At 38.3% G+C, this 15278-nt stretch overlaps 1 protein-coding gene across 1 annotated transcript in view; it reads left to right on the top strand.

Annotated features, from left to right (window-relative positions):
* The window catches only part of SNX3 (sorting nexin 3), a 42225-nt gene extending 29597 nt beyond the window's left edge, over positions 1-12628 (top strand). The window contains exons 2-4 of the mRNA XM_001503983.6: positions 3281-3376; positions 10146-10270; positions 11893-12628. Coding sequence (XP_001504033.1) covers positions 3281-3376; positions 10146-10270; positions 11893-11998 — 327 coding nt within the window. The 3' untranslated portion in view covers positions 11999-12628. The remainder of the gene's footprint in view (positions 1-3280; positions 3377-10145; positions 10271-11892) is intronic.
* Positions 12629-15278: the final 2650 nt, after the last annotated feature.

Below are 15278 nucleotides of genomic sequence, written 5' to 3'. Positions count from 1 at the left end.
TTTTGTTGAGGAAGATTGGCCCTGAGCTAACATCTGTTGCCAGTATTCCTCTTTTTGCTTGAGGAAAATTGTTGGCTGAGCTAACATCTGTGCCAGTCTTCTTCTACTTTGCATGTGGGATGCCACCACAGCATGGCTTGATGAGCAGTGTGTAGGTCCATGCCTGGGATCTGAACGTGTGAACCCAAGGCCACCAAAGTGCAATGCTCAAACTTAACCACTACGCCACTGGTCCGGCCCCCATAGTACGATATTTTTAACCACGTAAATTTAACTTTTTATACGCTTATCTTCTAACCTCCGTAATGTATTATCAGCTTCATAAGGGTCAGGATTACATCTTATTCATCATCATATTCCCCTCCTTATCCAGCTCTATGCCCTTTTATAGATGCTCCCAAACTGTCATTATAGTTGAATCCTCCCAAAACTCTAAGAAAAAAATAATCCTTACTCTTCTATCTTTAGAAAACTGAAATAGAACATTTTTTAAGGGTTAAATAAGTTGAAAGTGACCAGTCATAAGAGTTTGTAGTCAACAGTGATAGTTCAGTGGCTTAAACAAAAAAACCTTGGCGTTTTTCATTTGTATTTTGATCAAGTTGAGTTTAAACTCCTTGTGATGACCAGGAAGAAGTTAACAGGCAAACTTACCACTCTCTAAATGTAGTGGGCAGATAATATTAAGAATTACTTGACGTGACTTATCAGAACTCTAAAGCAGTCCTCATATGGAGAAATCATAGCTAGCTGAGAAAACTGAATAAAAGAATTTTCTTAAACTAACCATGCCTTTTTTGCTAATCTATCAAACTGTTAGCTAATCACAGAAAAGAATGGACTTTTTCTCCCTCCCACTCCCCTTCTATTAAAGTGAATCAGATATAATCACGATTGTGTCAAAAGTTCAAAAGGGAAAATGGAAGGTAAGTTGAGCTGAATTGGCACTCTTCCCTCAACATTGTACCTGTAAGCTTGATATGTTGTTTCAGAGATTAACTTTAGAGACTTCCGTGCCCAGAAGTATGAAAATTCTTAGGGAACTCTTTTCACAGGCTTGATCTTAACATATTGAATAAAGAGAGCAGCTAATCCCTTTTGTAAAGTAATTTGAGAGGAGGGAATTCGAAATGTAAAATCTCACCTGCAGAAAACACTCAATTCTGTAAAGGCCTTTCTATCTTTAGACACTTACAAAGACTTAATATTTTAATGCGGAAGGGTGAACTTGGTTAAGAAGCCAATGGATGAAATTAGAGAGAAATAATCCAGTGCTTTCTTTCTGGGAATTATCATCCTGCTCTCCAGGGGACTTGATTGTATTCCCTGTGGGGAATGAGAATACCCCTCTGTACAGCAAGCCGGCGTCTCTCAATATAAGCTTGACTTTTAGTATAATAAGAGTCTTGTTAGGTGCAATTCTGCTTTTAGTCATTAATACAATGAACAAATGTTGTGGTTACCTGGGAAAGAAAATTCAAGTGCTTTTAAACCTCTTGTGAGATTTGGTTTCATGCTTGAAATGTATACAGTGTTATGCCCAATAGTGTTTGTAGAAGATTCGAAGCTGTAAGGTATACACATAGAGAAGTTAATACACTTTGGAAAAAATTGAGACCACTACAAAATGGATTAAAAGTCCTGAATAAAAAGCTTTTCTTTTGCGGAATGACAATTACTTACCAGTGCCATTAAGTTTAAATGATTGGAATTTTCTTAGGAGTGAATTTTACATGATGATGATGATGATGTCCCTGTATACAAAGTAAGAAGCCAGTTTTTCCTTCTGGTGCCACTTAACTTTTTTCTTTTCAGCTGAAAACAGTTTGCAGTTCTAAGAGTACAAGGACTGAATTAAGGACAAAATATAATCTAAGAGTATATAGTGTTAAATAGCATTTCAGTATGGTATGGCATTAATTGTGTTAGATCATTTCTGTCCCCTGTAAACCTTATGACATTAGATGCATTTTAAAATCTTCTAAAACATTTTTTTTAATTCGTTTTTTTTTTTTGTGAATGTGGGATGCCACCACAGCATCATTTGATGAGCAGTGTGTATGTCTGCGCCCAAGATCCGAACCCTGTGCTGGCAAAACAGAGTGTGCAAACGTAACCAATATGCCACCGGGCTGGCCCCTAAAATCTGTTCTTGATGATAAAATCATGGAGGTATACAGCTTTGGCTAATAGTCCTTAGTCATAAACCATTTTAAATTGGATTTGGTGGTATAATTTCTCATTTTATAGGGATCAGTAAAAGATAACAGAAATCTTTCCTGCTACTTTAAGTTTAGAAGTTGACAGAAGTAGTCTTCACAGTCTGGTAATAAACAGTCTTCCATTCCAGTGTCACCTCAAAGCGCTGGGCATATGTTTTCAGTTCTTTTTTTTTTTTTTTGAGGAAGATTAGCACTGAGCTAACATCTGCTGCCAATCCTCCTCTTTTTGCCGAGGAAGACTGGCCCTGAGCTAACATCTGTGCCCATCTTCCTCTACTTTATAAATGGGACGCCTACCACAGCATGGCTTGCCAAGTGGTGCAGTGTCTGCACCTGGGATCAGAACCAGCGAACCCTGGGCCGCCAAAGCAGAACGTGCAAACTTAACCGCTGTGCCACCGGCCTGGCCTCCATGTTTTCAGTTCTTAAACTGCCCCCAGCCTGTAACGCTTTGGATCTATGAACCTGATCTAATGTGCATGACTCCTGGTTTCCTACAACTTGTAAGAATGCAACATTGCACTCCTTCACTCCTCTTTTCTGGCATTTTTTAAAAGACCATGAAGACTAACCCTTTATTCATTTCTTTAGTTGTGAAACATCTGATCTAGTCGTAATAAAATATTTTGTATTTCGTTTCAAAGTAGTGAGATCTCTTCCCCCGTGAGCATTGCATACTAAGTACTTTTTAAATGGGATAGCAATCAGAGCTAGTTTTATCTCACCCCTTTTCTATAGGACATTTTTATTACTCGCTGAAATAGAAAAAAAATGACCTGTATTTGTGTAACTAGCCTCCTTCAGAATGACATCCAAAAGCACGTGTGCATTTTAAAAGTTGCTCTCTAGTGTAAATATCATACTTTTTAACAGTTAGCCAAGTTGTATTTTGTTAGAGGTAAAATTTCATATTAATAACTCTATGATTTTCTTATCTTAAGGTAACTGGGCTTGCCGTGCTAGCACTTTGACGAACAGATCCTCCCCCACCCCCCCCGCCCTGTTTTGGAATCCCTGTAACATGCTTCAACTTAGGAAGGATTTTGTTGTTGTTTCAGACAAATCTGCCTATTTTCAAGCTGAAAGAATCTACTGTTAGAAGAAGATACAGTGACTTTGAATGGCTGCGAAGTGAATTAGAAAGAGAGAGCAAGGTAAGAATTATTTGTAAGGCGACTTTAAAGCAAAACATTCCAAATTTTAATATTTAAGACCTCTCAGGAAACTTACCTTGAATAAAGTGGGTAAAAGCAAACTTCTTTTTTTCAAATAGTTTAATTTCACCTTATTTCATAGGAGATGGGGGAAGTCTGTAGCTTTTCCTAGAACTCTCTTCCTTCTCTTGTCTACGTTAATGGCCCAATTGAGACCTTTGCTGACTCATACTGGATAACACTTCTTAGAACTTTCTTGCTATTCCTTCCTTTTCCTCATCTTTCTATTCTACATTGCCCACTCTGCACGCTTTGCCAAGTTTCTCTTCCTCAGTACATCTCATATGTCAGTGTATTTCAAGTTTTTTTACTGACTTATCATAAATACATTTTTTCATCATCACACATGTGCATATAAAAAGTTTCATAAAGGAGTACTTACTGTGTGATATGTGCTGATATTCTTCAGCTTTTTTGATACTGATTGGTTGCTACCTACAATTTTTAAACAGTGTTATATACCTTGGTGTAAGAATTGTTTTCTCTTGGAAGAAAATTTGGTGGCTTTAGCTACAAAGCAAATTAGAGCAAGGTTTCATCCTAGTGTTCCCTATTTCAGCGCTACGTCAGAATGACATCAGAGGTGTGGAGTCATGAAAGGGCATGGTATGCTTAGAATGATGGAAATTTATTTTTTGACTAGAGTGTAGTAGAAAAGAAGTGGGTATGGTAGGAGCCCTGAAGTAGGGTAAGACTAGCTTGTGCTCGTTTCTGAAGCATTATAAGCTAGAAATGGAAGAAGAAGTTTCTTAACCTGATAAATGTGGCTGGATACAAGAGCAACATAAGCGAATCATAGCATTCCATCAAAAATGTAAAGGAAAAACAGTTTTACTCAAAAGAAGATCTTGTACATAGAACTAGAAATCTAAAAACCATGTAAAGAAAACTTTAAAACTTCACTGAAAGACAAAGACCTTAATAATTAGAAATACTACATTCCTGGTTTGGAATATTCACTTTTGAAGATTCATTTACTCTATGAACATTTGAGAGCTCATTCTATGTCTTCTATGAGTTACAGTTAGAGCTGTGAACAAATTAAGGTCCCTACTTTTAGGGTGCTTACATTCTATTGGGTAAGTTGGGGAGTGGTGGAGGGAAAGCAGAAAATATAGTAAGATATATAGTATTTCAGATGGTGATATGCTGTAAGAAAAAGAAAATTAAACTAAGGGAAATAGGGAGTGTCAGGAGAGCTACTCCTAATAGGATGGTCAAGGGAAGGCCTTACTCAGGTGACATTTTAGCAGTAGACCTGAAGGAAGTAAGGCAATGTCTCTTATTTGTAAGCTCATAACATTCTGGTAGAAATCTTAGTGGGGTTCGTTATAAACTTGCAGATTTATATATGAGCTTTAGAATCAGAGAAAGCTTAAGAATAGCCAAAAAATCTTTTCAACATGTGTTGAGCACCTGCACACATCAGAGTGTATCTTAAAGCTATAGCAATTAAAACAACGTGGTATTGCTTTAGGGGTGGGCAAATAGGTTAGCGTAATGTAATAGAATTTAGAAGCTGACCCATGTGTTTATTGGAAATTTAGTTCATAACAAAAATACTATTGTCAGTCAGCAGGGAAAGGAATTTATATTCAGTAAATGGGGTTGAAGCATTTGGCTATTATTATTTGGGAGTAAAGGTTTATAACTCACTGTATATAAATTCCAGATGGTTTGTAGATGTAAATATACAAAACAGGGGCCAGCTTCATGGCCAAGTGGTTAAGTACATGACCTCCACTTCAGCAGCCCAGCATTTCTCCAGTTCGGATCCTGGGTGCAGACATCGCACCGCTCATCAAGCCATGCTGAGATGGCATCCTACATAGCACAACTAGAAGGACCTACAGCTAGAATATACAACTATGTACTGGGGGGCTTTGGGGAGAAGAAGATATAAATAAACAAACAAACAAAACAAGTTAGGAAAGTTTTGAGGAACAAAGAAGAAACTTTTTATGGCCATAGGGAAGATATAATTGACAAATAACATAGTGTAAGTTTAAGGTGTACATCATGATGATTTGATGTATGTATTGTAAAATGATTACCCCAGTAAGGTTAGTTAATACATCTGTCATCTCAGTTCCCTTTTTTTTTTGGTGTTGAGAACATTTCAGATCTCTCTTATCAACTTTTAAGTATACAATATAGGGTTAACTGTAGTTCCCCAGAACTTACTCATCTTATAACTGGAAGTTTGTACCAAACATCTCCCATTTCCGCCAAGCCTCAGCCCCTGGCAACCACTGCTTTACTACTCTCTGTTTCTGTGAGTTCAACTTTTTTTTATTATTATTGATTTATTTGTTTATTGATTGATTGATTCATTCATTCATCTAGTTATCCATTCATTCATTCATTCATTGATTTTGCTGAGGAAGATTCACCCTGAGCTAACACCTGCTGCCAATCTTCCTCTTTTTCTATGTGAGCTGCCGCCACAGCTTGGCTACTGACAGAGGAATGGTGTAGGTCGGTGCCTGGGACCAAACCTGGGCTGCTGACGTGGAGCGCTAGCCCACTGGGGCTGGCCCGAGTTCAACTTTTTTAGATTGTACATATAAATGAGATCATACACTATTTGTCTTTCTCTGTCTGACTTACAGGAAGAAGTGTCTTGCTAGGATTTAGGCTTTGCTTAACATAGCACAGGTACACTGGAGTGTTTAATAAACATTTGATGAATGTATATATCACTTTTTTTAATAACAGCTTTATTGACGTACAATTCACCCATTTAAAGTGTACCATTCACTGATTCTTAGTATATTCACAAAGTTGTGCAACCATTACTACAGTCAATTTTAGAACTTTTAAATCACTCCATAAAAGAAACCCCATATCCATTAGTAGTCACTCCCAGTTTCTCCCCAACTCTCCTCACCCAGCCCTAGACAACCACTAATTTCCTTTCTCTGTGTATTTGCCTATTTTGGGACATTTTATATAAATAGAAACATAGAATATATAGTCTTTTGTGTCTGGCTTCCTCCACTGAGTGTATTTTCAAGGTTCATCCTGCTGTAACATTAATTACCACTTCATTTCTTTTTATTGCCAAATAATATTCTGTGGTATGGGTATACCACATTTTATTTATCCATTCATCAGTTAGTGTACATTTGGGTTGTTTCTGCTTTTTTTTTTTAAGATTTTATTTTTCCTTTTTCTCCCCAAAGCCCCCCAGTACATAGTTGTGTATTTTTAGTTGTAGGTTCTTCTAGTTGTGGCATGTGGGACGCCACCTCAGCATGGCCTAATGAGCGGTGCCATGTCCACACCCGGAATCTGAACTGGTGAAACCCTGGGCCGCCAAAGAGGAGCACGCGAACTTAACTACTTGGCCATGGGGCTTGGCCTCACTATTTTTTGACTATTGTGAATAATGCTGCTGTGAATGTTCATGTACAGGTTTTTGTCTGGACATGTTTTCCGTTCTCTTTGGTATATACCTAGGAGTGGATTTACTGGGTCATGTAATAACTCTGTTTAACCTTTTCAGGAACTCCCAGACTGTTTTCCAAAGCAGCTGTACCATGTCTGCATTCCCACCAACACTGTATGAGGGTTTCACTTTTCTCCACATCCTCATCAACATTTACTATTATCTGTCATCTTTGTTGTAGCCATCCTAGAGTATGTGTGAAGTGGCATCTCAATATGGTTTTGATTTTCATTTCCTTAATGACTAATGATGTTGATGATCTTTTCATGTATTTATCGGCCATTTATATATCTTTTGTGGAGACATATTTTTCAGATCCTTTGCCCATTTAATTGAGTTTTTTGTCTTTATTATTGAGTTGTAACTAGAATATAGAAAAAAACTCTTACAAGTCCTTTCTCAGATATATGATTTGCAAGAATTTTCTCCCATTCTGTGGATTGTTTTTCACTTGATGGTGTCCTTTGAAGCACAGTACTTCACTTTTAACATTAGACCAGTTAAATATCTTGGGGGTTTATGTGAAAGTTGTACTTATATTACAGTATTGCTAAAAACAATCGGTTATTATTTATATATTAGTGCTTTTAACTAAGATCAATTATGGTAGGCTAGGAAGTAGGTGACACTTATTGTGTTTACTGGTCATTATGGTTAAATCTTTTGGCTTTTATTTCAGTATGCTTTCACTAGATTATCCAGACCAAACAGCCTCCTGTCTACTTCTCTCCCTGCAGGCACACTCACATATCTGACTTTTAAATTGGTGTGAGAAGTCTAACTAGATTTTTTCAGACTGCTGAAGCAAAAATAATTTGATGTTGAAGAGGATGTTTGGAATCTTAGCTGGACAGGCCACTCATGGCTTTTGTAGATTGTTAATCCTATTGCCTACAACCTCACCATCCGTTTCAATGACTGTTTTTGTTTTTGTTTTTGTTTGTTTGAGGAAGATTAGCCCTGACCTAACATCTGCTGCCAATCCTCCTCTTTTTGTTGAGGAAGACTGGCCCTGAGCTAACATCTGTGCCCATCTTCCTCTGCTTTATATGTGGGAGGCCTTCCACAGCATGGCGTGCCAAGTGGTGCCATGTCCGCACCTGGATCCAAACTGGCGAACCCCGGGCCGCCGAGGCGGAACGTGCAAACCTAACTGCTAAGCGCCACCCAGCCGGCCCCTCAATGACTATTTTGAATGTTATGTTAGGAAGAATGTATCTCTACAGATGATAATAATAGTAATCTTTAAATCTTCAATTTCATGCTAAATTCTGCCCTGAATTAATGGTGGTCATTTATTTAATGCACTCGTTCTAGATTCCTTTTTTTATAATAGCTTTATAGATACAGATATTTTTACCTACCCATCAGATAGCCATTCTACTGGAGCTCAGTTGGTGGTCCTGATCCCTGATCTCAGTTGTAAGGTCCCTATAGGTTTTAACTCTCAACTTGACAAATGCTAAACAGGAGAGAGAATCAAGAATGCTAAAGCAGACTTCTGGAGATAAATCTGTAGGTCTTCATCATTAGTCATCTGGGGAGAGTAGATCTAGGAAAGAATTATAAAGTTTTGGTTGGGCATTTGGTTTCGTGTCTCTTTTTTGCCCTTTGTTTTTTCCTAATCTGTATGAAGTCGTGTTGATCTCTCTCTTTTTTACCCTGTTTGGGAGAGAAACTCTGTACTGAGAGTTTGAAGTTTTACTTCTTTTAGAATGTGTATAGTTTGTATTACTGGTGTTTACTGTTTATCTTTCTCCTGTGTGAATTGTTTGCTTACACCTTTCCTCTGTTTTAGTGTAAGATAAAGATTCAGCTAAGTGGTTAGTTGTTTCACAGATATTTGAGCTTCGGTATATGCTCACCTTTTCTTAAAATAACCATAAGAAGCCTGAGACAGGGTCCTTGATTTGAAGGCATTAATGGGATAGATTGGTGGTTTTCCACCAGGGGCGTTTTGTCCCCCATGAGACATTGGACAATGTCTAGAGAAGGTTTTCATTGTCACAACCAGGGGTGCTACTGGCAGCGTCTGGTGGGTAGAGGCCTGGGATGCTGTTAAGTATTCTACAGTGCACAAGAAACCCTCCTCACCCCATAAAAAGAATTATCTGGTTCAAAATGTTAACAGCACCGTGTTGAGAAACCCTAAGATAGAGAAACCAAACTACCTTGTGAAATAAGTAGCTAGGTGCTATTTAATTCAAACAAATATTTGAGCTCCAAGTAATTTCTGGAGAGAGATCAGTATAAGTTGACCCTAGAGGATGGGTTAGGCTTTGAAGGAGAATATTTGGGGTGTTCCTTTAGCTTGGGAAGAAAGGAATGACAGGTCTTTGGGGAAAGATAGGATAGCAGATGTGGGAGAAAGTTGACATGCTTCTTAGCCTATGAGATGGAAGAGTGGCAACAAGTAGAGTTATCGATTATTTTGTCATCACCTCAAACAAGTAGGAAAGACTATATGCAGATGGTATGAGATGGAAAAAACTGACCACAGAATTCGTAGCTGCCTGTGCCAGAAAGAACATTGTTACTATTTTATTTCTTCACTTAATCGAGTTGATTTTGATCTCTGCAGTTACAATAAAGCATTGTCTTCCCCAGATGGCATCAAAACTGAAGGGCATGGTAACCTTTATTTCAGTATTGCTTGAGTATTCTTTTTGTATACTTGTGCTTTGGTAAATCCAGGAAAAATGAAAATTAAGCTATGGACTCCACCACTGTGGAGCTTTGGTCTGATGGGCTGTTCTGCATTTGGTTATCATGCCTTCAAAACATTGAATCTTTTTTCAGTGTGTTCTTACTGATTCCCTTTTATATATATATATATACACACACACACACACATATATATATTATTATTGTTATTAATTTTAAATTTTTTTTGAGGAAGATTAGCCCTGAGCTAACTGCTGCCAATCCTCCTCTTTTTGCTGAAGAAGACTGGCCCTGAGCTAACATCTGTGCCCATCTTCCTCTACTTTATCTGTGGGACGCCTACCACAGTGTGGCATGTCAAGTGGTGCCATGTCCGCACCCGGGATCCAAACCAGAGAACCCCTAGGCTGCCAAAGTAGAACGTGTGAACTTAACCGCTTCACCACCAGGCTGGCCCCAATTCCCTTTTCATGTTTGACGTAATTTAAGAGTGTGGTGCTCTCATAAGTGAAGATATACTTTGTCTTCATGTCGTGCTTGTAATTTTCACAGCCCAGTCAGCATGTTCAAGAACTTTCTTTCCTTATATTTCAGGTTGTAGTTCCCCCACTCCCTGGGAAAGCATTTTTGCGTCAACTTCCTTTTAGAGGAGATGATGGAATATTTGATGACAATTTTATTGAAGAAAGGAAGCAAGGGCTGGAGCAGTTTATAAACAAGTAAGTGCTTTCTGTTCCTCGAGGTGTAAGAGTAAATAGTGTTCTGAGACGACTTTAGGTGACTACTAGTAATTTAGATATTAAGCTAAACCATAATATAGCTTTTCCTCTTGGCCATTTGCTAACTGACTTTTATATCATTTAAACAAAGTAAAAGTATCTAAGAAGTTGAACATCATGTGATAAATATTAACACACTTGAATGATTGAAATGAGTATCTTTGTGTTGACCTAAGTTTTGTATTTGTTTTTCTTCGTTAATTTATGCAAATTACACTTAAAATTACAGCATTTAAAAAACACAGTTGTACTTATGATTCTTTCTGATTTAAGATATGTTCTAGCATAAACAATAAAACTTACAATGCACTCGCAGTCATTTTGTTTGATTGCAGATGGAGGTGTTATCAGCATGTCTTGTGTAAAGGTGTTCATGGCAAAATGTATTCCTTTGAAAATGTGAGAACACTTGGGATCATTTATCTTTTGCTTTAGAAACTCTTAATAAACTCAACCCAAAACTTCTAGCTTTTAATTTTATTCCTATGTGAAATAGAACCATTTTTTTAAAAGCCAAAGTAATAAGAGTTATGCCAGGAGGGAGCTCACTGTAATTGTGCATTGGCCTGAATTTAACCAAATAAAGTCAAATCCTAATGAAATAGTTATGTGAACTTACTTATTAGCAACACTTTAATTTTATCTAGTAATTTGAAGATCCGTGACTGGTAAACACAAGGGAAAGTTGTACAAAGCCTTTAACTTTTACTTATCTACTGTAGCACACAACCTTTGTTGTCTTTTTATGAACATACTATCCTTTTGGAGAAGGCAGTGCTGGCTTAGATGTTTTTCAATTCTGAGAAGTCTGGTTGCCCAGTCTGATCTTGTGTTCAGTCTGTGATGGAAACCTTTAAAAGCAACCAAAGAAAACAAAAACAAAACTGGACATTTGTGCCTGTTTCTTAGGTTTTTTTGGCTTTTGTTAAACTTCAGTGTATTTCTATCTCTAATCTTATGTTTTCCTTCTTTAAAATGGATTCTTAGAATCAAGGACATGTTTCTCTTGTTATTTTTTGGTGAGGTTAGCCCTAAGCTGACATCTGTTGCCAGTCTTCCTCTTTTTTGCTTGAGGAAGATTGTTGCTGAGCTAACATCTGTGCCAGTCTTCCTCTGTTTTGTATGTGGGATGTCGCCACAGCATGGCTTGATGAGTGGTGTGTAGGTCCGCACCTGGGATCAGAACCCACGAACTCCGGGCCTCCAAAGCAGAGTGTGCGAACTTAACCACTGTGCCACTGAGCCGGCCCTATGTGTTTCATTTTTAACATTAAAATTTATTTAGGTTTCTTGTTAATATACCAACTAATATTTAAAGAAGCTAATTGGATACATATGCCAGAAGCAGTGCTAAATTAGTGATTAAATGTTTTCTAAATTACTGTGGTGAACCAAGGGAGAGAAAATATACTATTAGTTGACAGAGCATGGCTTTATGGGCAGTCCAGAATAACACTTACTGTTACTAAATTGTACATGCTTCCTACCCTTAATATATGTGTTTGATCCTCCTCTCCCACTTTTATAAAATATCGGACTAAATTTGTGTGTTTTATTTCTAGGGTCGCTGGTCATCCTCTGGCACAAAATGAACGTTGTCTTCACATGTTTTTACAGGATGAAATAATAGATAAAAGCTATACTCCATCTAAAATAAGACATGCCTGAAATTTGGTGAGAAGGGGCAAAAAAACCTTTCCGTGACTATTAATGATTCATATGCACCAGTGAAGAAGTTCTAACTAGCTGTAAGCATGCTGCACAGAAACTGGTATAACATGCCTTCAGTATACTAACACTCATATGCTCAGTTTTGTTTTGTTTTGTTTTGGCAGTTGACAAGAAGTTAATTTGCTTTAGTGAAAATCCCTCATTCTGGCCTTTCTGTAGAAATAGCTCTCTGTGCTGTTTGAATGTGGTGCACACTATAGCCTCACAAACCTGTTATTCCAGTATAACCTGCAGTGTCCTAACTAAAGTTACTGGCTTGGTCTTATCTGCACAGTTTTTGTGTCATGTTTGCTTCTTGAATCTGATTAACTAGAATATTTCTCTTATCCCCTTTTTAATATGTGATGTCACATGACCTGATTTATGTGTAGGAGCACTACACCATTGGTTCCCTACCCTACATGTAAGAGACACACTCGTGTGCAGAGTAGCTCCCTTCATCTGGAAGATCAAGGAGGGAAATCTTTATATTCTGTATAAAACAAAATCAAATTTATATACTAAAATCATTTGTCTAAAAATTTAAGTTGTTTTCAGATAAAAATAAAAATGCATTTCTGATATGCAGATCGTGTTGCCTCCGGCTTTTCTTTTTTCCCTTTATGGCTTTCCAACTTAACTGCTTATTGAGAAGGATTATTTCCTAATTATATACTTCTCATTCCTGTAACTCCAGTCCTCTTTAAACAGTGGTGATATCAAATATGCCACCACCCTTTGAATGTGGTATTTTCTTTTAAACAACAAAAAAAGTGATGTACTAAATAAAGCATTCCTTAAAGCTTATTGAGTCTTTATGAAGCACTTTGTGCATCTCAAGTCATTCTTTTTAAAGGGCCTTTTAAGTCAATACCATGCCTCTTACTTTTCAGAAGAATTTTTTTCCCAGTTCATTTGAGTGACTTGTTTAAACAAACTCAGCAAAGGTGAAATAAGCCTTTTCTTAGTCAGCAGATTCGTGTTTTCTCTTTCATTTGGCTTGGGATAGTGGCACACTTTATCCTCTTTAACCAAGGGAGAAGGGCACAGTGTTCTAGCCTGACTTGTATAAATGATAAGAAACCAGAAAATCCGTGACTCCTTGCAGCCTAACTTGTGTTGTCAGCAGACCTTTGCAGCCAGTATGTGGTCTCTAGTTTGAATCTGCACAACCTCTGGTGATTTGGGGCCTCATTGTGACCTAGAGGTAAAGCCCAGGCTAAGGAAAGTTTGTCTTCCCACTCCAGAGGCATCGCCTCGAGTCAGTCCATTGAGAGGAAACCAGCTTAGGTCTTGGCCAAAGTACGAAGTCCACCAAGCAGATTGGAAATCATAGGAAGAAGTCAGAGCTGCCCTATAAGGCCTTTTGTTGTTACACAGTATTTCACATTTCCATAATACTGAACTTTTTAGTTAATATAAATTAGGAAGGCACAAAGCTAAACATTTGGATTTTATTTCAGTGAGCTAGAGAAGTATAATCAGAGGCCGTCAGTTTTTGGTATGCAGAGTGGAGTAATGGTAACTCTGCTAAACAGAATAATTTCTCTAATGCAGTGGGTCTCAACCAGGGACGATTTTGCCTGCTGGGGACATTTGGCAATGTCCCGAAACATTTTTGGTTGTCACAACTGGGGAAAGCCCCTAGAATCTAGTGGGTAGAAGTTAGAGATGCCGTGAAACCTCCCAGAATGCACATAACAGCCCCTACTATAGCAAATGCCAGCAGTGCCGAGGTTTCCACTCACTGTGGAATGCTTTTAAGTTGAATCACTTACAGACAAGGGAATCATGTGGTTTAGGATGGTGGTACTGGCCAGCTTCCTTTTAACCTCTGCAGTTTCCTAAGGGCAGACATGCTCTCAGAAAGTTGAAGATTTTAATTTAGGCAAAAAGTTGCCTATTCCAGGTAACATGTTTTTGCCTAATGTAGGAGGGTACTTTTCGGGGTCATCTCTCACAGAATTGAAAACATGGTCTATGTTAAAACTACACTTTTAATCCTGTAAAGTAAAATGCAAGTGCTGTTAACTCAAGCCACATAGGAGGAGGTTCTAGAAGCCCTTAAGAGTCTTCCTAAAAGAGTAGATGTTAATTTGGCAGTGAGTTATGCAGCCAGAGTTGCAGGCTCTGTGTCCTCTCAGTAAGTAAGTCCTTTGTCTCAAGTCCTGCCAGTGGTAAAGGGTCAACATCAGTGATACCTTCAGTAACTTAGAGTTGTTGAGGACTAAATCTGAAATCCATAGAACAGCAGTGTCTGGGACATGTAATAGCTTATTAATAGTTATCTGATGGCAGCGGTAATCATAGATACAGTAGTGAAACAGCAAATGGTACTAAACCCATGACAGCTCCCAGATAGGTTTCTCTGCTGTTTGGTTTCCTGCTTGGAGGTTCTGCCACCATGACCCTTAGTAATGATGTGACCTCTCTAGGGAGTGGTGCAGGGGAGCATCTCCTCCTTATTACATCCCCTGAGTTTGCACCTCAGCCCTCTTGTTATAGGCCACTCTAGATTAGAAGTTCTTGTCCTGTTGTTTCAGTTTGCCTGTTTGGAGTGAATATGCCAATGAAAGAAGGAGGCTGCTGGGCCCTAGGCCTTTACAGATGAAATTTCAGGTATGGATGGACAGACAGAGAACTTAACTTAGCACACTGCCCGGCGTATAGGATAACTGCTCAGTGCGTGCTAGCAGTGATTAGTACAGTAAGTGTTTGGACTGGGAAACAAGTGAGAAACTGTTGTAGGAGAATAGAGAGTAGAAGTCATCTTAGTAGTAGTTCTGTGATCTCTGTCACAGAACGTCCCTCAGAAATAGGTAATCTCATCCTCTATAGGTGAGAAGACTGAGGCTCTGCAAGCTTAAGAAGCATGCTCAAGGTTCCCGGATGCGGTGGCTCTGGAGTTAGACCATGAGGATGTCTGACTCTGGAGGCCGTGCTCGGGTGCACTTCCTTCTTGTGGTCAGGGCCTGCGGCTTGATATTCAGCCCTTACTTCATGCTCAAAACTTTATTGAATGAATGAAAGGGTGAATTTTCAGTAACCTTTCCTATGTCTTCTAGGCTGAACACAAGTGAATGAATGGATAATGTTTTTTGGGTTGATTTTAAATGTGGTTATAAAAAGCACTTTTGGTCGTGAAGTGCTTGCTGATCAGAAGTATCTTATTTTCCTCAACTTAGCTGTGTACCACAATTACTCTCTCAAGACTGAGTCCAGGATTTTTTTTAAAGCT

Source organism: Equus caballus, chromosome 10 (genome assembly GCF_041296265.1).
Source record: "Equus caballus isolate H_3958 breed thoroughbred chromosome 10, TB-T2T, whole genome shotgun sequence".
Taxonomy (NCBI): Eukaryota; Metazoa; Chordata; class Mammalia; order Perissodactyla; family Equidae; genus Equus; species Equus caballus.
Note: the sequence above shows the minus strand (reverse complement) of the source record. Positions and strands in the feature narration are given on the sequence as shown.